The 25,251-nt window shown below is 34.8% G+C and overlaps 1 protein-coding gene across 2 annotated transcripts in view; it reads left to right on the top strand.

Moving 5' to 3' along the window:
• DPP10 (dipeptidyl peptidase like 10) overlaps window positions 1-25,251 on the top strand; it is a 752,684-nt gene that overhangs the window by 710,371 nt on the left and 17,062 nt on the right. For both annotated transcript variants that reach the window (XM_053597757.1, XM_053597758.1), the window contains exons 20-21: window positions 6,634-6,828; window positions 7,595-7,649. In XM_053597757.1, the coding sequence (XP_053453732.1) occupies window positions 6,634-6,828; window positions 7,595-7,649 (250 nt within the window). The remainder of the gene's footprint in view (window positions 1-6,633; window positions 6,829-7,594; window positions 7,650-25,251) is intronic.

Genomic DNA, 25,251 nt, shown 5'->3' with positions numbered 1-25,251 from the left:
AGACCAGTGGTCAAGAACATGTCTGTTCTTATAAATCCACCTTCCATGAGAAGCCATGTTCTTAAATAGATGCAGGATTTATCAACACAGAATTGATCAGGAATAACCAGATTTGCTTAGCTTGGCCTCTATGAGGGGAATGGAAGGTGAGAAGTTAAGAGCCAAAGCATTGACCAAAACTAGGTTAGTAATAATGAACATCATCCTTGGACCTGATAGTGCATCAAGCTAAAAAACAAAATAAGATCTCATTTAATCCTGACTCTAACTTTACAAGGTGAATGTTATTATCATGCCCCCTACTAAACAAAGGCAAATCTGGGGACAGGAAATGAAAGTCACTTTTCTTATGTCACTTCACATGGGCTCAGATCAGTTCAGTTTGATCACCATAACACCTGTACTCTTTCCACAGTGATACCCTTACCTGCCCGTAAGGTTTAAATCATTAACGTGGGAAACTTATCTGAATGTTGGACAATGGACAAGGTCTAGTATGCAAATAGATGAGAACAGTGATAGGAAATTGATGTAGTTTAAGGACTAAATTAATAAACCCAATTTCGTGTGCATTATCAGGAAGGCCTCATTATAATCACCACCAGGAACAAAACCTTAGGAACTGAGAGATAGGGTAACAGCAGGAACATCTTTGATCTTGTCAAACACGTATAACCCATAAGAAAAGAAATTCAAACACTTATAACCCATAAGAAAAAAATTATAATGCAAATAAACTATGGGTCATAAATTTGAATGTGATTTTAGTAACATCCCTCATGGAAGAAGATAGAATGTGGACAAGAAACATTTCTCTTACAGGAAAAAATAATGTTATTCCTTACATGATGAAGTAGATGCAATACAAGCCTTCCCCTATTTACAAACATCTGATTTACATACAACTCATACTTACAAACAGAGGCTATTACAAGTAATAGATAAATTTCCCTGTTTCGAATTACGTGCAAACTCAAGAACAAACGTACAGGATTTGCCTTGTTTGTAACTTACAAACTGCTTGTATATAGGAATTAGTCCAAGACGTACATGTGTTTGCACTAGATCTTAGCCAAAAGGCAGAGAAGTGGTCGGTACATGTATCTGTTTGCACACATATATTGCTTAAAAGTGGACAAAATTTATTACACTTTAGATGTGCATATTTGTAACTAAAACATCACTGATTGTAAATCTCTATAAGGTAAATTCCAAATTAAGGGGAGACAAATACTATTTAACCTACTATCTTAGGTCAATCTCATGTTCCATCAGAAATGAATCATTTTATGAAGAACAAAATTAGAAGCATTGGTAATTGATTTTCCTGAAGAATGTAACATGATATGACTCTCTGCACAGTTTCCATTCCCTTACCTGAATTTCCACGCTGTTCTTTACCTTTCCTTGAACACATTTTTTTTAGTTTATAATATCTATAACAAAATTGCAACACCTGGCACCCAATGATTTTACTTCTCAGCCAGGGAGTCATGCGACTGAATCAACTTGTTTTAGACACAAACAAGGCAAAGAATGGAGATGACTATAGAGAAATTTCTCTATATCTTGCCTTTCACTGCTCCAAAGAACATAGATATTTAGCTGTAAAGCAATTTTAAAATTCTACCATGCAATAAACCTATCATGGAAAGTGCTCTTCTAAGAAAACATTCTTCCTTACATTTTTGTTATCAAAGCTTTACTAATAAAAAAAAATGTTCTAAGAAATGAACTGTACTAATAATTTGTGATCTTAACATTTACCAAATATTACTTAATAATGAAAACAATGAATAAAAATGAAAAAGCTCACAGTTCCTCAAGGTTACTCACTGGATGAGTAGCAAAGTCAAGGACCAGAACTTCCATCTTTTGAATATAAATTCAACCCTATTTTCATGAATTTAAATGGCACTTTACTAACCCTACTTGCACATGTAGTTTGAACAAATCTCTTCACTTTACTTCAGTTTCGGAATAAATAGTATTTTGTTATGTCATAAAGATGTGGCTAGCTCTGTCATTTTAAAGATCTATAGGATATTGTTTGTTTTATTTTTCTTTCTATATTTTATTATGTACTCATTTTGTGAACTCCTCATCCATACAGACACTTTCAGTATTGAAAGTATTCAAATATATGAGGATTCTCCCCTTGAAGATCTTAACTTCTAAGCAAAGTTTACAGTTTTAATTTGATTCTGCTGCCTGTGTTAAGAAATATGCAACTTTCATACTGCTTTTCACTGTGACCTTTCCACGGCTTAAAACAGATGGAATTGCTCTTTTCACCACAAATTTCAACAAAGTTGTATGTCTCCACACTCAACCTTGAAATACCCTTCCTATATGGATCCTCAGAGATTTCCAAGACTGAGATAAAAAAAGCAAAATAGGGAAGAGGGGAAATGAGTAAGAAATTCAGAAAAAAAAGGAACCAAATCAATTGAAGCTCACTGATTCTGCCCAGCCCATATGTACATAATTTCCACTTATTATTAGTATGTGGCGGGTGATTTGGTCTGCAGTACATGCCCTGTGGTTATCTCTACCTACCTGAATAAGTCCTTTTTTCTGGGCTGTGTTTACAAAAGAAGCATAATATTTTCTGCTCAATACTTGTGATCAATTAATTTCTCACATTTTCCTGCACATGTCTGGCCTGTTCTTTATAATGACAATCCTTACCATCATGATCCATGTTCATTTAAACTCATCTTGAAGTACATATGCCTAAATCAGACACCTAATTGGGCACAGAAATATCTTCAGAATCATTGGTTCATAATATATCAATACCACAGTGGGTTTTAACATTACAACTTGGAAAGCCAAGGTTAAAATTTAAAATGGCAATTTAGAGGGAAGAACAAAGGAGTGAAATTGCATTTCACCACCACCCTCCACCCCCGCCCGGTATTGCAATCATGAGTAAGGGATAGAAAGTTTGGTTTTGAAAAATCTGTAGCAGTTTACTAATCATGAGTTTGAAAATGCGCCTCATTTTAGACTACATTCTATTTGCCCCCCATAAAATGCCTTGACTTATTTACATATTAGCAAAACTGAACTTAGTGGTCAACTCCTAAAATAGTTGTGAACAATGTAATGGGTCATATGTAAATTGATAAACTGTAACTTTCCAGTAAAAAAAAAAAAAAAAACAAAAAACTTACCATTTTACATTTTGAGAATTTTAACCGAGACAATCCTGCCTTAAAATCTAATAGCTCTCTGGTAATCACTCAAGGGCCTGTTACTTTGCACTCTTTTACATTCTTATAAGGCTTTAGACATCATTGGTCCATCTAGGAAATGAGAATACCTCTGATATAATAGTTTATGCCACATGACAATTGCATTTTACCCAAGGATTTTTTTTCCAGTATAATTTCTGAGGAATAGCTGAAATCCTTTATATACTTCCCCATTTTGAACTGTAACTGCAGGAAAAAAGAAAGAAAAGAAAAAAATACTCAACAGAAGCAAAGTATCTTTGAAGAAGACAATAAAAATGGGCCAGGCACAGTGGCCCATGCCTGTAATCTTAGCTATCTGAGAGGCTGAGGTGGGATATTTCTTGAGTTCATGTGTTTGAGGCCAACCTGAGGAAGAATAAGACCCTATCTCTACTAAAAAATAGAAAAACTAGTGAGGCACTGTAGAGGGTGCCTATACTCTCAGTTACCCGGTAGACTGAGGCAAGAGGATCACCTGAGTCCAAGAGTTGATGTTGCTGTAAACTATGATGATGCCATGGCCGTCTACCCAGGCCAGCAAAGTGAGACTCTTTCTCAAAACAAACAAACAAACAAAAAATAGTATAAATATTATGGTTCCGTTAGTCTAATCATAGTTTTGCTCATTGTATCTCATGAAGTAACTTTGAATGCGTTATGACATTAGGTGGTTACAAAATCTCTTTGAGGGAGATAGGATAGTATTTTATCATTATTATTAATAAAGAAATTGAGTCTCAGAGTTTTAGTATCTTACCTATGTTTAACATAATTTTGAGATTCAAACTCAATATTCAATACTCAGCTTAGTATTAAAAGGTAAAGTTAATCTTTGGTATCTTGTGCTCTGGGAACTATAATATTTGTAATAAATCCCCAAACTTTAAATACAGCATTTTATGTAATTATTTTATTTTATGTAAAATAAAATCTTTCTAAGGTGTTTCCATTTTAAATTCACCATTTAAAATTTTAAAATTCAGTCTATTTTTCTAAAAAAGTCTAGTTCAGTAAGTGTTGGCTGTGTCCTACATGCACTAGAAATTGTGCAAGTCATGTGAACATGATTCATGTTAGTACTCAAATACTAAGCAAGCTGTATGAGTTATCACCCAGGAAACTGAAAAACATGCTTCCGTACATTCTTCTGAATGAAGCAATTAGAATTCTAGGTTAGAACAGTTGGATATGTATAGTAACAAATTTCCAATCGTATGATCAAGATTAAAGTTGCAAAACGAAACTAAATTTAAAAGTAAAATATAAAAGAAAGAAAGAAAAAGGCTAAGTTGCAAACACCACAGAAGGAAAACACAGATTTAGGTTTTGATTTGAGTCACAAGATCACTGTTAAATGTGTGATTTAGGAAACAATGATGGTGGGGGGGCTGATTAACTAACTTCCATGGCACAGTTTCTTTATGTACAGTGTTTCTTCATTTTATAATGCATGTAAGAAGCCATGGAACAGTCATGTTTCTCCCCAAAATATCAAATCTTGGGAGTGTAGAGTAAAAGAGATAATGGATTTCAAGGACTTGGACTACAGAAGGCATTTGTATTAGTTGGCTAGGGACGCCCTAACAAAACACCACTGACTGGGTATCTGGAACAACAGGAATTTATTTTCTAATAATTCTTGAGTTTGGAAATCCCAAGATCAGGGTATCAGCAGTTTTGGTTTCATCTGAAACCGCTTTCCTTGGCTTCCAGGTGGAAACCCTCTTCTGCCTCTTCATAAGCTATCCTTCTGTTGTACTAGGGTCTTTTGTGTGTTCAAATTTTCTCTTCTTATAAAGAAACCAGTCAGATTGGATTAGGGCCCACACTAAGAGCCTCATTTTAACTTAATTATCTCCTTAAAGGTCCTGTCTCTAAATATAGTAACTGAAAGGTCAGCTGCACTGTACCCAGAGATGAGACCAGTGAATGGAGAGCTTCAGGCCAGGTTTAATGAAAGAGATAGAGACACTCCGCACAGAGGGCAGTTGGAGACTCCTTCATGTATCGGGCTGTAGGACATGGGAAAATTCCACTGCCTGCTGGAGGATTTTAGTAGACTGGGGTCTTTTGGTGCAAACTTTTGGGGTAGAGATAGCTAAGCCCTTTGTGTTCTTTTTGTTCCAACAGAGGAGTGTTCATGTGGGGCGCGTTAGGTCCCCCCAGTTGCAAGCTAAGGAACTAAGGGTTAGAGATTCAACATATGAATTTGGGAAGAACACAGTTCAGCCCATAACATCATTCAAATCATTTTAGTTGCTTGGTGTTTTGCCCTGTTCTTTTCTTCCTCATTTACCTAACTTGCTGATGCCACACAACCCCTGCTCAATTCCGTTTGCTGCTGAGAGAGATTATCTGTTTCAGTAAATCTGATAACCTAAAAGCTTGTTAATGAGGATTGAGGTGTGTATTGGAGCTTCCCCGACTTGAGGGCAGAAGAGATTGGAGCTTTACCCTAAAGAAAGTGAGTAGCATGGGGATTTTTGGCGTGCAGCGCAGCTAACGATGTCGATCGTTTTAAACCTGAATATTTGGATAATCCTCAAATCTATCACAGGCACAACTGCTGTTTGAACTATAATCTGTGTGATTTTATGGCATTCTGCTTTTCCAGTTTATTTTCTATTCTAGAAAATATAATGATGAATGCCATTTTAAACTGCCACTTTAAAATTATATCACTTTTTCTTTCTGGAGAGACCGTTTATGATTCATAATTTGTGTGCTCATCTTTACTTCTCGCTTTCAAATTGTTCAAATACATGTCTCTGCTTCTTTTCTTTGAGGCCAACTTAGTGTTGAAAATAATTTTTTTCACTGTTTTCTTCAATTCTCCTCGGTGAGAATTCCACCACAAAACAAACTAACAAATCAATTCAGAAAACATTAATGTAGTATTTCTTGACTCTACCATTCTTTGGGGTTGTATAGTTCCTGGTAAATTATTATCAAACTTCTGTAATTGATTCTGCTCTCTATCATACCCTCCAACCCTTGTAAGCCATCCACAAGACCCTTCTAAGCCATATCCTCTGGAAGAAACCCAATAAAAATAGACCTGACTGAATTAGACAATCAATTTTTAGAATTACCTACAGAAAGCATCATGCCTTTTTCTTTATTTTTCCCTCTGAAAAATGAGTGAAGGTAAACTTTACTGTGTATTTCTAAGTCCATATTTTTATTTCACTCAGAAAACTTTTCACTTAAAGTTTTAAAAAAGGAAAATTATATTTTTACCTTCAAGTTTAACATCAAGAATGAACAAAAATTCTAATAGCCAACATAGACCGTTTTCATAACTTTTGTTAACTAGTAAATGTGAAAGGTAGAATTTTTACTGGATTTTTTCGATTGCTCTTGTTTTGGTTTAATATGTTGGTATTTGCAGGGATGAAGAACCAGGAGGCCAGTTAGTTAATGATAAATTCCATATTGACTGGGATTCCGTACTTGTCGACACAGATAATGTCATTGTAGCAAGATTTGATGGCAGAGGAAGTGGATTCCAGGGTCTGAAAATTTTGCAGGAGATTCATCGAAAGTTAGGTTCAGTAGAAGTAAAGGACCAAATAGCAGCTGTGAAGTAAGTTGGTACACATTTTTCTATTTTTTTATAATGACAGTATCTAGATATATGACGTGTAATACTACTAACCCTAACTCAGTGGTTTCTATTTTAGCTATTGGGCAATTTTCTAAGTTAATTATGGAATGTATTGCATTTTTTAAAGTACCTCTCATCCTTAGTGCTATAATAACAAAATTCTCGTATTTTTACCTCTGGAATTAGATATCACTTTTGATTCATGAAAGTAGAAGATACATTAATTATACCAGTATATTATTTGTTCACGATGTCTACTAATTGCCCAGTTAATTATAATTCTTAAAATTTCACAGATAAAATTACCACACTGACATGAAAATGTGACCTAACTAAGCTTTCTACAACAGTACATGAAAATTTGCTAGAATATTGTAAAACAATAGGTACTGGGGGCGGCGCCTGTGGCTCAAGGAGTAGGGCACCAGTCCCATATGCCAGAGGTGGCGAGTTCAAACCCAGCCCTGGCCAAAAACCAAAAAAAAAAAAAAAAAAAAACCATAGGTACTGATTCAGTGGGCCAGAAAAAGGGCCCAAGATTCTGCATTTATAATAAGCTCAGCCAGCCCATCATGATGAGTAGCAGGATTTTGTAATATATAGCCCTTCCACATGAATACAGCCATGTATGTCAATAAAGCATTACTCATCACTGACTTTTGTGGGTGTTTATGTGTCAAGTATAAATTTACATATACATTTGACTCAAGAAGATATAACTATATTTTTTTCTTTTTCATTGCAGGTTTTTGCTAAAACAGCCATACATTGACTCCAAAAGATTAAGCATTTTTGGAAAGGTAAATAGTAGAAATGTTAAAACTGTCTGAGCACCCATCGACACAAATATATATGTATTGCTTGTGTTTGTGTATATATATATACATAAATATATATATATTTCTTTTCATCATCCTTTAAAAGGCAGTGACATAATTTATATATATATATATTAGTCATTTGTTAATTCAGCTACTATTGAACATTTAGTTGGTGCATGGTGTTAGAAATAGAACAGTAACAACATAAGGTTTTGTTTTCATGGAGTTTATCTTCTCAGGACAGGAAACAGATAGTAAACAAACAGATAGAAAACATAGTTTCATATAGTAAATAAGCCTTAAGAAGAAATAAAAATTTGATAGATTAAAGGTACCACAATAGGAGCCCCTGTTTTTAGACTGAGGGGTCAAGTGAAGCGTGTCTGATGAGCTGATGTTTAAGTGGATAGCTAAAGGACAGAAAGAAGCCATTCAAACAAATCCTTGAGGCAGAGTATTTTCCACATAAGGAACAGCAAGTACCACAGCCTTAAGAAAGACCAACACAGGCTAGAAACTGAAAGAAGACCAATCTGCATAATTTTTATTTCTTCTGTGCTCTCTGCAATGTATTTATTCTTCATTACAATAACCATTATAGCAGGTTCAACATCATTTTCACAGCAGGAAAATGGATCTCACATAGATATTCATGGAGTATCTAGTTTATACACATCACCGGACAGCTCATTATAAGGATAATGAAAGAAAGAAGGAGACCTTGAACTATTTTAGTTTAGAAATGAAGCAAATTCTTAGTGTCCATGGATTTAAACATATGATATTTTCCATTATTCATGAGTGAACTCAGAGATCTATGACATGAAATAACTGGTAATTTTAACTGGAACGTACATTTTAATGGTGCACACTGACAGGCAGTTGCATAAAAAGACACTTTTCAAATGAGTAAAATATAATTAAGTGCAAATCCTCACCATTCTCCTACCACTTCAAACATCTGCAATACACTAGACCTTTGCAATATTCTGTTCCTGTTGTCAGTAATCTTCAACAGATCAATAAAAATATTTTGTGACCAGTGCTTCTGCAATGTAACTGTAAACACCCAAGGTAAAGATTAGATCACTAAGAAAATGATCATCCTAAAGAAATAAAAATGCATTCGATGCATCAGAAAGTGTATAGTGAAATCCTATCACGTGCACTGGCATTGATGAACCTTGAGAACATTGTTCTATGTGAAGTGAACCAGTCACAGAGAAATGAATTCTGTTTGACTCCATTTATATTTGGTATCTAGCATGCTCTCATTCATGGAGACAGAGAGCAAAATGGTGGTTGCTGGGGTTTGGGAGGAAAGAAGGAGTTGTTTCATGGGTATACAGGATATCTGTTTTACAACAATGTGATTATACTTGACACAACTGAACAGTGAACTTAAACATGGTTAAATGGTAAATTTTATGTTATATGTTATTTCCATATGCACAAAAATGTGTATATAGTGACCACTTTATCCCTAATGGTCCTGATTTATGTAGAGCTTCCATATTTCAGGGCTCTACTTACTATGTTCGTAAATGTGCATAAAGGACCCAACGAATTATACAGTCATGAAAATTTAGAGAAGACCCAAAAAGTTGTAAAATGCCTCACGGATAAAATGGGACATGAACTGGATCATAAGAATCATTAAGTAGGTACAGGGGAAGAAAAGAGTCTTGTGCAAATGTACAGTGTCAGTAAGGAGAGTATGTTTGGAGAATACGAAACAAAGTAATTGACCATAACTAAGACTCTCACGAGGAGAGATGAGGAAGGCCATGGGTGATAATGAGAGGAAGGCTGGGCACAGACATGAGAGGATATTCTATAGCAACTAAGAAATTTGGAGTTTAGCCTATAAATCATGGGAGAATAAGACTCTAGGCCTCAGATTTAGAAGTTCAGAATCTCACATCATGTCACCCTATCATGATATTGGGAGGTGATGAGCCTCAGGGCAATGACTCTGGAAATCTAAGAAAGAAGAGATGACTTAGGATATAAAGAAATATAAATACAAATGGGAAAAGTTTCTATTTCAATTAAACCAGTATGCATATCTGTGGCTAAATTATAAACTAAAAATTGGCTTTCTGAAGATATGAAAGAATGCTTTTACCCTTAAGATTTAGTAGACCTTGTAATTTTTTTCTTAGACTATACTGATTTTAGTTCAGCATCAAATTAGATCATGCTAAACTCATAAAATGGGTCAAGGAGTAATGCCCTTACTTTTTACGTTGCCTGAAAAAACATATTTAAAATTCTAAATATACTATGAATTCATTTGGGAATATTGCTTTCAGAGTTAGAAAAAACGTAATTAATGTTTAAATATATCTAACTAATAAAGGACTAACAAGACTTTTCAATTCTTCTAGAGTCACTTTCAGTACTATGTAAAATATTTTTTTCCATTTTGCATAACTTATCAAGAATATTTGAAAAGATCAGTATATGATATCATCTTCTTATATGTTTAATCGTCTCACTTTGGACAGCATGCCCCCTTTGTTTCCCATTATAGTTCACGAGTCCCTTCCTGCCTCTCCTAACACACGCTCTTGCCCTTGGTTCCATGGACAGTCTTTCTTTCTTGCTAATGCTCTTGTTTTTACCCTTCCTTCTCTCCCCTCCTCCACCCCTTAATCCCTCCTGCTTTTTATCTGGCTTGGTTGTCCTTATTTATCTCTGTTTTCTATTTCACTAAATCCTATTCTTGCTGTTATTATTGTTTCTCTTACTTTTTAAATCCACTTTTTCCTGCAATTACTAAGTTGAATGTTTAGCTTATTAATTTTTTACATCTTTCCTTAAAAATACAAGCATTTGAATTATTAAAGTCCCATTCAGATACTACCTCAGGTATTCATGACTGGAATGGCTAGGTAGTACTTTATAAACATTTAGCAATAAGCATTTCTTTGTTTTCAGGATAAGTCTCTGAACCAGCTTTATTATTTTTATTCCAAATTAAAATAATTTTAGGTACTTTTCTGTAATTAAAGTTAACAATCATCGAATTGTGTTCAGAAATCTGTATAACAGAAATCTTTTAAAATGTATCTTGATTTTTGAGTTAAGAAAGGAATAATTTTTTTAATTTTCATGTGTGCCTAAAAGTTTTGGTGCTATATGCATGTTCATTTAATCAAACCTGTCCATTATGATATCTAAGTCATAAATTTGGTTAATAATTTATTTTGACTCCATTTCTGAGAAAGGTGTGTTAAAATAACCCATTGTAATCATGAGCTAGTCAATTTCTACTTACTATGTTTTTACCAACTAAATTTTAAGGCTTTTATTATTCAGTATCTATAAATAAAGAGTTTTGGGCATTAAGGTTTTTATATTAAAATTATAACAGCATGCTTTTGATTAAGATATGCTTATTATAAGCCTTTTATTTTTTTTAACTTTGCCTTTATAATTTATATTTTTCTACCCATTTCTATATTTTATTTGTTCCTTCTTCTTTTTTCTTTTTTTCTTTCTTTCTTTTTTTTTAAGAGAGAGTGTCTCACTCTGTATTCTAGGCTGAAGTGTACTGACACAGTCATAGGTCACTGTAGCCTTGAATTCCTAGGCTCAACTGACATTCCTGCCTCAGCCTCCTCAGTAGCTAGGACTACAGGCTTGCACCATGGTGCCTGGCTAATTTTTTTTTTTTTTTTTTTTTTTGTAGAGACAGAGTCTCACTTTACTGCCCTCGGTAGAGTGCCGTGGCGTCACACGGCTCACAGCAACCTCCAGCTCTTGGGCTTATGTGATTCTCTTGCCTCAGCCTCCCAAGCAGCTGGGACTACAGGCACCCACCACAATGCCCGGCTATTTTTCTGTTGTTGCAGTTTGTCCGGGGCTGGGTTTGAACCCACCACCCTCAGCATATGGGGCCGGCGCCCTATTCACTGAGCCACAGGTGCCTGGCTAATTTTTAAAAATTATTTGTAGAGATGGGGGTCTTGCTTTGTTGTCTAGGCTAATCTCAAATTTCTGGCCTCAAGTGATACTCCTGCCTTCGACACTTAAAGTGTGGGAGGGAGTACAGGCATGAGCCACTACACGTAGTTGAATTTCTCTATTTTAATTGAAGATTATATCCATTTACATTGAATGTGATTGCCAACACATTTAGACATTACTAGTTTCACTATACATGCTTACTGTCTTATTTTTTTTTCCTTTTTTGTCCTCTTTTTTTCCAGTTATTTGGATTGTGTTATTTTTTCTTTTACTTCTTTTAATGAATATATTTTTGTTTATTCATTCACATTTCTGAATGTCACGTGATGATAAAACAATTTGTTCATTTATCTGAACATTTGTGTTATTTGTAGTTTTGTGTATTATAAATAACCTTGGCATAAACATTTGTATACATATTTTTGTGTAGACATATTTTCATATTTCTTTGGTAAATTTCTAAGAGTAGAATTGTAGGCTTAAATGTAAGTCTCTATTTAGTTTTATGAGGAATTTCCAAACTCTTTTCCAAAGTACTTATGCTATTTTATTTTGTCAAAAGCAATATTGGGGAGTTCCAGGCATCCTACCTTATCACCAATGCTTACTATTATTAGTCTTTTTAATTTAAACTATTCTAATCGGTGAATAGAGGTATTCATTTTATTTTCATTTGCAGTTTAGTAATAATTATGTAACTAATAATACTGTGCATCTTTTCAGGTGTTTATTGACATTTGTATTTTGTTAAAACAAATTTATTGACTGTTGACATGTGTAATGTACATTACCATATTAAGATTTACAAAATTAGAGGATGCATATTATTACCACAAACCTATCCCTACATCTCCTTTATTTGTTATTTAAAAAAATTGAGATATAATTGACATACGCTAAAATTGATCCTTAAATCTTAAAATCAGTTAGTAGAAGTTCTATTATTTTCTTCTTTTTCAAATTTGTTTTCTCTCATCTGGGTGCATCATATTTCTTTATAAATTTTAGCATTACCTTTTGTAATTTCTAAAAAATAGACAGTAGAATTTTTTTTTATGTGAATTGTATTGAATCTATAAATTTCCTAAGGAGAACTAACATGTAAGCAACATTGAATTTTTTAATTTTTTAAACAATATTTTTCTTTGGTGTTCCATAGTTTCTCCAATATGGACACAATTATGACTAAATGTCATTAATCATATTTAAATTATGTTGAGTTCTCTGATCTGTGTTTTCAGACCTTTCAGAATTTTGGAAAATTGTCATTAATTCTCTTTTTCTTTTTAATTATTATTTTTTTTTATTGTTTGGGATTCATTGAGGGTACAAAGAATCAGGTTACATCGATTGCATTTATTAGATAAAGTCCCTCTTATCTAACACAATTGTTTTCCTCCCCTAAGAGGTGTGCCATGCACCATGAACCCCCATCCCCAACTCTCTTCTCTTCTCTCTGTGCCCTCATTAGGCTACTTCCCCCTCCCCCATTGTATTACCCAATCTACTAACTTCATATTATAATTGAGTACTTTGGTTCTTGCTTTTCCATTCTTATGATGCTTTACTAAGAAGAAAATGACCCACCTTCATCTAGGTTAATACAAAAAATCTAAAGTCTCCATCCTTTTTTAGTGGCTGAAGAGTATTCCATGGTGTACATATACCACAGCTTCTTAACCCATTGCAGGGTTGGTGGGCATTTATGCTGTTCCCACATTTTGACAAATTGTAAATTGAGCTGTGATAAAAAGTCTAGTGTAAATGTCTTTATGATAAAAGGATTTTTTGGGGGGGTGGTAAACACTTGGTAATGGGATTGCAGGATCAAATGGGAGGTCTAGTTTGAGTTCTCTGAGGATTCCCTATACTTCCTTCCAAAAAGGTTATATTAGTTTACAGTCCCACCAGCAGCGTAAAAGAGTGCCCTTCTCTTCACATACACACCAGCATCTGCAGCTTTGACACTTTGTGATGTGGGTCATTTTCACTGGGGTTGGGTGATATCTCAGGGTAGTTTTGATATTCACTTCTCTGATGCTTAGGGACAGTGAGAATTTTTTCAGATGTTTGTTAGCCCATTGTCTGTCTTCTTTAGAGAAGGTTCTATTCATGTCTCTTGCCCAGTGATATATGTGATTGTTGGGTCTTTCTTGGTTGATTAATTTGAGTTCTCCATAGACCCTAGTTATCAAGCTTTGGTCTGATTTATAATATGCAAATATCTTTTCCCATTCTGAAGTTGTTTGTTTACTTTGGTTCTTGTCTCCTTAGCTATACAGAAGCTATTCAGTATAATTAAGTCTCATTTTTTTATGCCCTTGCCACAGATGTCTTCCTCATAATATTTTACCTAAGGCTGATATCTTCAAGTGTTTTCCCCACAGTTTCTTCAAGGATTTTTATTGTTTTATGCCTTCAGTTTAGATCTTTTATCTATCCTGAATCAATTTTTGTAAGTGGTGAGAGGTGCAGGTCCAGGTTCAGTCTTTTACATGTGGTTATCCAGTTCTCCCAACACCATACATTGAATAGAGATTCTTTTCATCGGTGTATGTTCATGTTTGGTTTATCAAAGATCATGTAGCTGTAAGATGTTAGTTTCATCTCATGTTTTTCTGTTCTGTTCCAAGAGTCAGTGTCTCTATTTTTGTGCAAATACCATGCTGTTTTGATCACCATGGCCTTGTAGTATAGCCGAAAGTCTGGTAGGGTGATAACCCCGGCTTTGTTTTTCTTACTAAAAATTGCCTTTTGCTAAATGCTGTTTATTCTGGTTCTATGCAAAATGAAGAATTATTTTTTCCAAATCTTAAAAGTGTGATGATGGTATTTTAATGGGAATTGCACTGAATCTATAGATTGCTTTGGGAAGTATAGACATTTTTACAATTTTGATTCTTTCCAGCCATGAACATGGTATGTTCTTGCATTTGTTAATAGTTTCTGCTATTTTTTTCTTAGAGTTTCATAATTTTATTTGTAGAAGCTCTTCGCTTCTTTTGTTATGTATATTCATAGGTATTTCATTTTTTGAAGCTACCGTGAAGGGAATTTTGTCTGTGATTAGCTTTTCAAGTCAGCTGTTATTGGCTTATATAAAGGCTACCGATTGTCGACATTGATTTTATATTCTGAGATATTGCTGTATTTCTTAAATCACTTCCAGGAATCTTGTGGTTGAGTCTTTGGCGTTCTCTAAGCATAAGATCATATCGTCAGCAAAGACGGAGAGTTTGATCTCCTCTCCACATATTTGGATGCCCTTTTTTCCCCTTCTGTTGCTTGATTGTATTGGCTAGAACTTTCAGCACTATGTTGAATAGTAGTGGTGATAGAGGACAACCTTATCTGGTTCCAGTTCTAAGTGCAAAAGCTTTCAGTTTTACTCCATTCAGTATAACATTAGCTGTGGGTTTGTCATAGATAGCTTTGATTATATTAAGAAATGTACCACCAATGCCTATTTTCTTAAGTGTTCTATTTTTAAAAGGATGCTGAATTTTATCCAATGCATTTTCTGCATCTATTGAAAGCATCATATGGTCTTTGTTTTTGCTTCTTTGATATGGTAGATTACAATTATAGACTTGCTTATGTTAAACCAGCCTTGCATCCCTAGGATGAAACCTACTTGAAATTGGTCTGAAATTATCTTTTTTAGTTGGGTCTGTATTTTCCTGGTTTTGGTATCAGGATGATGTCTGCTTCATAGAACGTGTTGGGGAAGATTTCTTCCTTCTTTCCCTACTTTTTGTAGTAATTTCTGCAGTATGTGTATATGCTTTCCTTTGATGGTTTGATAGATTCATGGTATGAAGCCCTCTGGACCAGGGCTTTTGTTTTTTCATTTGTTTGTCTGTTTTTTGGGGGGTTTTTTTTTGGGGGGGTTATTGTTTCTTTAATCTCAGTTCTTCAAATTGGTCTGTTCAAGAGGTTTATTTCTTCTTGATTAAGTCTAGAGAGAGGGTATGATTCCAAGTATTGATCCTCCATTTTATGAAATTCTAATTATAGTTTCTTGTAGAATTCAGAGAAGACCTCTTGTATCTGTGACATCTCTTGTTATTTCCCTCAGAATATTGTTTCTGATTGAGGTTATTAGAGATTTTACTTTTCTGTTTCCAGTTTATCTGGCCAAAGTTTTATTAATTTTATTTGTTTTTTCAAAAGACAAACTTTTCGTTTTGTTAATTTTCAGAATGATTCTTTTGTTTTCAGTTTCATTAACCTCTGATTTAATTTTGGTTATTTATATTTATTTATATTTCTGCTGTGTTTGGGATTAGATTGTTCTTCTTTTTCCAGTTACATGAGATGGTTAATGAGTTTGTTGGTACATTTTCTAAATATAGTTGTGTACTGCAATAAATTTCCCTCTTGAGACTGCTTTTGCTGTATCCCACAGGTTTTGGTAACTTGTGTCTTCATTGCTGTTTTGTTTGAGGAATTTAATAATTTCCTCTTTAGGGTGGTGCTTGTGGCTCAGTGGGTGGGGCACCAGCCCCATATACTGAGGGGGGTGTGTTCAAACCCTGCCCCAGCCAAACTGCAACAAAAAATAGCCAGTGTTCTCACGGGTGCCTATAGTCCCAGCTACTCAGGAAGCTGAGGCAAGAGAATCCCCTGAGCCCAGGAGTTGGATGTTGCTATGAGCTGTAATGCCATGGCACTTTACCGAGGGCAATGAAGTGAGACTCTGCCTCTACAAAACTAACTAACTAACTAACTAAATAAATAAATATAATTTCCTCTTTTATCCCTTTATAAACCCAACTATTATTCAGCATAAAGTCTTTTAATTTCCAGGTCTCTGTGTGGGGATGAACATTTTTGTTGGAGTTGAGTTCCACCTTTATTGCCTTGTAGTATGAGAAATTACAACATATAATTTCTATTCTTTTATTTTTGTTGATGCTTCACTTGTATCCTAGAAAGTCATCTATTTTGGAGTATGTACCATGGGCTAATAAGAAAATGAATATTCTTTAGCTTTGGGATAGTATATTTGGTATATGTTTATTAATCCCATTTGTTCTAGGGTCACATTTAAGTCCTTTGCATCTTTGTTTAGTTTCCGTCCAGTTCTGTCAGAGGGGTGTTAAAATTCCCCAACTGTCCTGGTGTTATGGGATATCATATTGCCGAGACTACTCACGGCCTATTTCGTAAATCTGGGATCATTTAAGTTGGGTGCATAAATATCTAAAATTGAAATGTCCTCTTGTTGCACTGTTCCTTTGACCAGCGTAAAGTGTCTATCTTCATCTTTCTCAACTTTAGTTGCTTTAAATCCACTTGTATGTGAACATAAGATTGCAACCCTCCCTTTCTTCTGATTTCTATTTGCTTGAAATACTGTTTTCCATCCCTTAACCCCAAGTCTTCATCTGTCCTTCAAGGCTAAGTGTGTCTCCTGGAGATAACATATGGACAGCTTGTGCTTTTTTATCCAATCAGCCAGCCTGTGTCTCTTCAGTGGTGAATTCAGTCCATTGACATTTATTGAGAGAAGTGATTAAGTATGGTGGAGTTCTGGTGATCTTATATTGTGAAAGTCCAATGTGTAGTTTTTTCCTTTGTGCCATTGTGAAAGCTAAGTTTTGACCTTCAGCCTTCTGGATGTTTGTTTTGCTAGTAGTCCATTGTGATGGTCAATGTAGAGAATAGGCCTAAGTATTTCCCATAGATCTGGTCTTCTTGTGGTATATTTCCTCAGTGCTTATATATCCACAAAAGATTTGATTGCTCCATCAATTTTGAAGCTTAGTTTAGCAGGATACAGACTTCTGGGCTGAAGATTGTTTTGTTTAATAATGTTGACGGTGTATGTCCATGTTTTTCTGGCTTGAAAGTTTCAGTTGAAAAGTCTGCTGTTATCAAATGGCTCTGCCTCTGTAGGTCAGTTGGTGCTTATTCCTTGCTGCTTGCAGAATTTTTTCTTTCACCTTGAGTTTGAACAGGTTCATTACAAAGTGTCTCAGAGAGGCTCTGTTTAAGATGAGATGATCTGGGGTTCAAATCCATGTGAAAGGAGTATGTCAGAGTCATTAGTAAAATATGGGAAGTTTTCATTTATGATAGTCTCCAGTAGGGCTTCCATTCCTTTGGAAGAATCTTCTTTCCCTTCAGGGATCCCTATTATTCATATATTTGAATACTTCATGGAGTCTCCTAATTCTCTATGCACCTGTTCTTTTGGTCTAAGATTCGTCTTGTTTTTATAGGGACATATATCTGAATGCATATCTAGGTAGCTAACTAAATAATTTTTTCCATAATGATTGACTTCACCAGCAGATACTAAGTTTATTTAGACATAGTCAGAGGTCCATCTCACTGTTCATATCTGAAAGGCTTAAATTGTGAACTCCAAAAGGATTTCTCAATTTTGTTTTGTATATGATTAGTTTAATCTTTCAGAATTTGGAAAGCAATTCTAATTGATACTTTTTAATCATGTAAACTAAATAAAGAATAAACAGTAAAAGAATAAAATGGCAGTATTTCTAAGAATGTTTTATGGGTCAAATAATTTTTATTTGTAGGCAATACTGCTGTCTTCTACACATTGAAATGTAAATCTCTTAGCACCATAAACATTGATAAAATTAACTCATTGTAGCCAGACTATCTCTCTGCCAGGTCCTCCCTCTCAGAGAGTGGATGATGAATTCATAGACCCTTGCCAGTAGGTGACAAGATACATTTTATTGATAGATAAGAAGGAAGATAAGACCCCTGGTGCAACAGAGGGGTAAATCCAAGTGGGTAGCCCATTTCTAATAGCCTCAAGCCCATGCATTATTTTATAATTAATTCCATTTCTTATTAAGCCCCAGGCAGATGTTTCTTCCTTCATGAGGCATTCAGCACATTTCTTCCACTAGAAAATAATTCCTTCCTGTGCACTCATAGAACACTGTTTACTAATTTCTTATACTTATTGTACCATTTTGTAATGAATTATATTCACTTTTTCTTATTTCATAACCAAGTCAGACTATGAAATTTATCCAGGTGCTTATGCTTTATTAATTTGTTGTTGTATTTGAACTGAAATTGTCTCATGTTTCTCTGATTTGGAATTTCCTTTTGCTCCAGATAGCTACATATTATCCTTTCTTCAAACTTCACTCAAGCGTGTCCTTAAGGATTTTACTTAATTGTCTCCTGCCCCATACAATATTCTATGAATGTCAGTTTGGCCAAGTCGATTAAATATATCATGTAAGATTTATGTTTCTTCAAGAAACGTCAGATAATAACTCAGTTTTGTTTTGGTGACATGGAATCTCCACACGAGTGACTTTATTTTGGATTTTAGTCTTGTCTGTTGTGGTCCAGTGCAATGGCCCTTGATATTTTGTGTTTAACAGCCAAAATTGCCTATTTGCCTTTTCCTACTTTCAGTTCTGTCAGTTTTTGCTTCATGTAATACCAAGCTCTTTGATTATTTAAATATTTAAATCTTTAGGATTGCTCCATCTTTTTGCTTAATTGGCCCCTTTATCATTGAGAAATGGCCTTTTTTGTGTCTGGTTATATTACTTCCTTTGAAAGCTATTTTGTTGGATTTAATACAACCACTCCAGCTTTCTTTTGACCAGTACTAATGTATTATACTTATTTCATTCTTTTACTTTTTAAGTATTTATATTCAAAATATGCAGTCTGCCTTTGCTTATAAATAATTTTTTTTAGATATTTTACCTTCAATATGATCATTGATCTTGTATTTAAATCTATCATCTTGCTATTCACTTTCTATTTGTTCCATTTTAAATTTGTTCCTTTAATTTTTTTTCTACTGTCTTTTATAGTAAAAGAAAAATTTTTAATGATTTAATTGGCTTCATTATTTGCTTGTTACTTATAACTCTTTTTTGCATTATTTTTGTGATTATTTCACATATTATAATCTATACTTTTAAACAGTCACAATTACCTTTCTGTGATACTACCCCACTTCATATATGTATGGTATAAGAACTTTAAAGTGGCATATTTCTGTTTCTTTATTCTTGACCTTTATGCCATAATTGTCTTGTATTTTATGCTATATATTTGTATGTTATAAATCTCCCAAAAGATTATTTTTTGCATTTGAAAGTTAGTTATTTTAAAGGATATTTAAAGAAATTGTTTAAATGTTTACATATTTAACCATGTAATTACCCATTCCTGAGTTCTTCATTTCTTTGTGTAGATCCAGTCTCACCTCTTCTGCTCTAAGGGCATGATTTAAATTATCTTCTACTACAGGCCTTCAAGTAATAAGTTATTTCAGGTCTAATGTGTCTTTATTTTACTTTAATCTCCTAGAGATTTGTTTTTCTGGGTCCAAAATTTTCAGCTGACACTTTTTTCCTATTAGTACCTCAAAGACATTTATCCACTATCTTCTGGTTTGTATTATTTTTGAAATAAATCCAACATCATTCTTAACTTTTTTCTTCAGTGCCTGAAGTTTCCTTTCTCTTCAGATGTTATTAATAATTTCTTTTTATGACTGATTTAAGCAGTTTTGTTATGATATGCCTTGGAGTAGTTCTCTTCATGTTTTTTTGCATGGCTATATTGAGTTTCTTGGCTATCTGAGTTTAGTACTTTCCTCAAATTTGGAAATTTACGAGTTAATATTTCCTCAAAGATTTCATCCCTCCCTTTCTTCACAGATTGCAAATGTACATATACCAGGCAACTTAAAGATGTTCCTAAACTCACTAAAATGTTGTTAAATTAAAGATAGATAAAAACTACTTTTCTTTGTATGTTTCGTTTTAGATAATTTGTTCTCCTATGTTTCAGTTTCACTATTTGACAGTGTGAGTGAAGAAATTTTTCAGAAGACAGGGTCTTACTCTGTTGCCTGGGTTACAATGCAGTGACATCACCAGGGCTCATTGTAGCCACAAGAACTCCTGGGCCCATCCTATTCTCCTGTGTAGCTGGCCCTGCAGGCATGTGCCACCAGCCCAGCTAAAGACTTAACTTTTTAAGCTGCAATCTAGGCTGGTGCTGAATTTTTTGCTTCAAGGGATTCTCCTGCATTGGCCTCTCCAAATGCTCTGCGTGAGTCCTGAGCTGTACCCTTGCATTTATTTTCATATTGATATACTGAAATTTAGTTACGTTGAAGATAACAGTTTTACATTTGTTTAAAATATTTCCTCAACTCATTAATTATCTTTACGTTTTTGAATAGTGAACCCAAAAAGGAAAGTTTTAAAACTTGGCAAAAATTTTTAAACCCTTTCTTTGGTGATTTCTTTCAGTGATTAAATTCTTTACATGTCAGTCGGGTGCAGTAGCTCAAGCCTGTAATCCTAGCACTCTGGGAGGCTAGGTGGGAGGATTGCCTGAGCTCACAGGTTCAAGACCAGCCTGAGCAAGAGCAGGTCCTTGTCTCTAAAAATAGTTGGGCATTGTGGAGGGTGCCTGTAGCCCCAAATACTCTGGAGGCTGAGGCGAGAGAATCTCTTGAGCCTAAGAGTTTGAGGTTACTGTGAGCTATGATGCTACAGTATTCTACCAAGGGCAACAAAGTAAGACTCTGCCTTAAAAAAAAATTCTTTAAAGTGTCTCATTATTATCAAAAGGCTAAATGAGTATGTATTGTTTTATCTTGACTAGATGAAGAAGAGAGGAGTACACAGTACTCATGTGTGTAGCTAGCTCCATTGATTTAATAATTTTTTTTTAACATCCTAAACAGTGGTGCTAACTAAATGTTAAATTCTCAAATAACCTGGGTTTATTTCTAGTGTAATCTGCCTGTCTATTTTTATGCTAATGTTATAGCCTTTTAATTACAAGATATTTCATAATAATGCCTTTTAATACTTTATTTTTTTTTTTTTTTTTAATTTTTTTATTAAATCATAAGTGTATACAATGATATGATTATGGGGCATCATACACTCACTTCATAAACCATTTGACACATTTTTATCCCAGTGGTTAACATAGCCTTTCCGGCGTTGTCTCAGTTACTGTGCCAAAACATTTATATTCTACATTTACCAAGTTTCGCAAATACCCCTGTAATATGCACCACAGGTGTGATCCCACCGATTCCCCTCCCTCTACCCACCCCCCCTTTCCCACTTCCCCCTATTGTTAAGTTGTAGTTGGGTTATAGCTTTCATGTGAGAGTCCCAAATTACTTTCATAGTAGGGCTGTGTACATTGGATATTTTTTCTTCCATTCTTGGGATACTTTACTAAGAAGAATATGTTCCAGCTCCATCCATGTAAACATGAAAGAGGTAAAGTCTCCATCTTTCTTTAAGGCTGCATAGTATTCCATGGTATACATATACCACAATTTATTAATCCATTCGTGGATCGATGGGCACTTCGGCTTTTTCCATGACTTAGCAATTATGAATTGGGCTGCAATAAACATTCTGGTACAAATATCTTTGTTATGTTGTGATTTTTGGTCTTCTGGGTATATGCCCAGCAGAGGAATTACAGGATTGAATGGCAGATCTATTTTTAGATCTCTGAGTGTTCTCCATATATCTTTCCAAAAGGAATGTATTAATTTGCATTCCCACCAGCAGTGCAGAAGTGTTCCCTTTTCTCCGCATCCACGCCAACATCTCTGGTCTTGAGATTTTGTGATATAGGCTAGTCTCATTGGAGTTAGATGATATCTCAAAGTAGTTTTGATTTGCATTTCTCTGATGATTAAAGATGATGAGCATTTTTTCATATGTCTGAAGGCCGTGCGCCTGTCTTCTTCAGAGAAGTTTCTCTTCAAATCCCTTGCCCAGCCTGCGATGGGATCCCTTGTTTTTTTCTTGCTGATGCGTTTGAGTTCTCTGTGGATTCTGGTTATTAAACCTTTGTCAGAGTTATACCCTGCAAATATTTTCTCCCATTCTGAGGGCTGTCTGCTTGCTCTGCTTACTGTGTTCTTAGCTGTGCAGAAGCTTTTTAGTTTGATCAAGTCCCAGTAGTGTATTTTTGAAGCTGCTTCAATTGCCCGGGGGGTTCTCCTCATGAAATACTCACCCAGACCAATTTCTTCAAGGGTTTTCCCTGCATTCTCCTCTAGTATTTTTATAGTTTCATGTCTTAAGTTTAAATCTTTAATCCAATGAGAGTCTATCTTAGTTAATGGTGAAAGGTGTGGGTCCAATTTCAGTCTTCTGCAGGTTGCCAGCCAGTTCACCCAGCACCATTTGTTAAATAGGGAATCTTTTCCCCACTGAATGTTTTTAATTGGCTTGTCAAAAATCAAATAGCGGTAAGTAGCTGGATTCATCTCTTGGTTCTCTATTCTATTCCAGATATCTACTTCTCTGTTTTTGTGCCAATACCATGCTGTTTTGATCACTATCGATTTGTAGTAAAGTCTGAGGTCTGGTAGTGTGATTCCTCCTGTTTTGTTTTTATTTCTGAGTAATGTCTTGGCTATTCGAGGTTTTTTCTGATTCCATATAAAACGAAGTAATGTTTTTTCAAGATCTTTAAAATATGACAGTGGAGCTTTAATAGGGAGTGCATTGAAAGTATATATTGCTTTGAGTAGTATGGACATTTTGATAATGTTGATTCTTCCTAGCCATGAGCATGGTATGTTTTTCCATTTGTTAACATTTTCAGCTATTTCTTTTCTTAGAGTTTCATAGTTCTCTTTATAGAGATCTTTCACGTCTTTTGTTAGGTAAATTCCCAAATATTTCATCTTCTTTGGCACTACTGTGAATGGGATAGAGTCCTTAACTGCTTTTTCAATTTGACTGTTGTTGGTGTATATAAAGGCTACCGATTTATGAATGTTGATTTTGTAACCTGAGACGCTGCTGTATTCCTTGATCACTTCTAGGAGTTTTGTAGTAGAGTCCCTAGTGTTTTCCAGATACACAATCATATCATCTGCGAAGAGCGAGAGTTTGATCTCTTCTGACCCTATATGGATACCCTTGATCGCCTTTTCTTCCCTAATTGCGGTGGCTAAAACTTCCATTACAATGTTGAAAAGCAATGGAGACAATGGGCAGCCTTGTCTGGTTCCTGATCTGAGTGGAAATGATTCCAATTTAACTCCATTCAATATGATATTGGCTGTGGGTTTGCTGTAGATAGCCTCTATCAGTTTAAGAAAAGTCCCTTCTAGACCAATTTTCTTGAGTGTTCTGATCATGAAGGGATGCTGGATATTATCAAAAGCTTTTTCTGCATCAATTGAGAGAATCATATGGTCTTTGTTTTTTAATTTGTTTATGTGCTGAATTACATTTATAGATTTACGTATATTGAACCAGCCTTGAGACCCTGGGATAAAACCAACTTGGTCATGATGTATAATTTGTTTGATGTGTTGCTGGATTCTGTTTGTTAGGATCTTGTTGAATATTTTTGCATCTATATTCATTAGTGATATTGGTCTATAATTTTCTTTTCTTGTTGGGTCTTTTCCTGGTTTGGGGATCAGGGTGATATTTGCTTCATAGAACGTGTTGGGTAGTCTTCCTTCTTTTTCTACATTTTGGAACAGGTTGAGTAATATAGGTACTAATTCCTCTTTAAAGGTTTGGTAGAATTCTGACGTGAAACCATCTGGTCCCGGGCTTTTCTTTTTAGGGAGGTTTTGTATAGTTGATGCTATTTCTGAACTTGTTATGGGTCTGTTCAACATTTCCACTTGATTCTGGTTAAGTCTTGGAAGGTGGCGTGCTTCCAAGTATCGGTCTATTTCCTTCAGATTTTCATATTTCTGAGAATAAAGTTTCTTGTAATATTCATTAAGGATTTTTTGGATTTCTGATGAGTCTGTGGTTATTTTGTCTTTGTTGTTTCTGATTGATGATATTAGAGATTTTACTCTTTTTTTCCTGATTAGGTTGGCCAGAGGTTTATCTATTTTATTGACCTTTTCAAAAAACCAGCTTTTTGATTTATTGATCTGTTGTATTATTCTTTTGTTTTCAATTTCATTTAATTCTGCTCTAATTTTGGTTATTTCTTTTCTTCTACTGGGTTTGGGGTTGGAATGTTCTTCCTTTTCCAGTTGCGTGAGATGTCCCATTAAGTTGTTAACTTCCTCTCTTTCCGTTCTCTTGAGGAAGGCTTGCAGTGCTATAAATTTCCCTCTTAGAACTGCCTTTGCAGTGTCCCAGAGGTTCTGATAGCTTGTGTCTTCATTGTCATTTTGTTCCAAAAAATTGGTGATTTCTTTCTTAATCTCATCTCTGACCCAGCTATCATTCAGCATAAGGTTATTTAACTTCCATGTTTTTGTATGGGTATGCAGATTCCTGTTGTTACTCAATTCAAGTTTTATTCCATGATGGTCCGAGAAGATGCATGGAATAATTTCTATTCCTTTAAATTTACTGAGGTTAGACTTGTGACCTAAAATGTGATCAATTTTGGAGTAAGTTCCGTGGGCTGATGAGAAGTATGTGTATTCAGTTTTGTTGGGATGAAATGTTCTGTAGATGTCTGCTAAATCTAAATACTGGATGGTTAGGTTTAAATCTAAGATTTCTTTGCTCAGCTTCTTTCTGGAGGATCGATCCAACACTGCCAAGGGAGTGTTGAAATCTCCAACGATTATGGAGCTGGAGGAAATCAAGTTACTCATGTC

Source organism: Nycticebus coucang, chromosome 7, assembly GCF_027406575.1.
Source record: "Nycticebus coucang isolate mNycCou1 chromosome 7, mNycCou1.pri, whole genome shotgun sequence".
Lineage (NCBI taxonomy): Eukaryota > Metazoa > Chordata > Mammalia > Primates > Lorisidae > Nycticebus > Nycticebus coucang.
The sequence above is the reverse complement of the archived record's forward strand: the minus strand, read 5'-3'. Positions and strand labels throughout refer to the sequence as shown.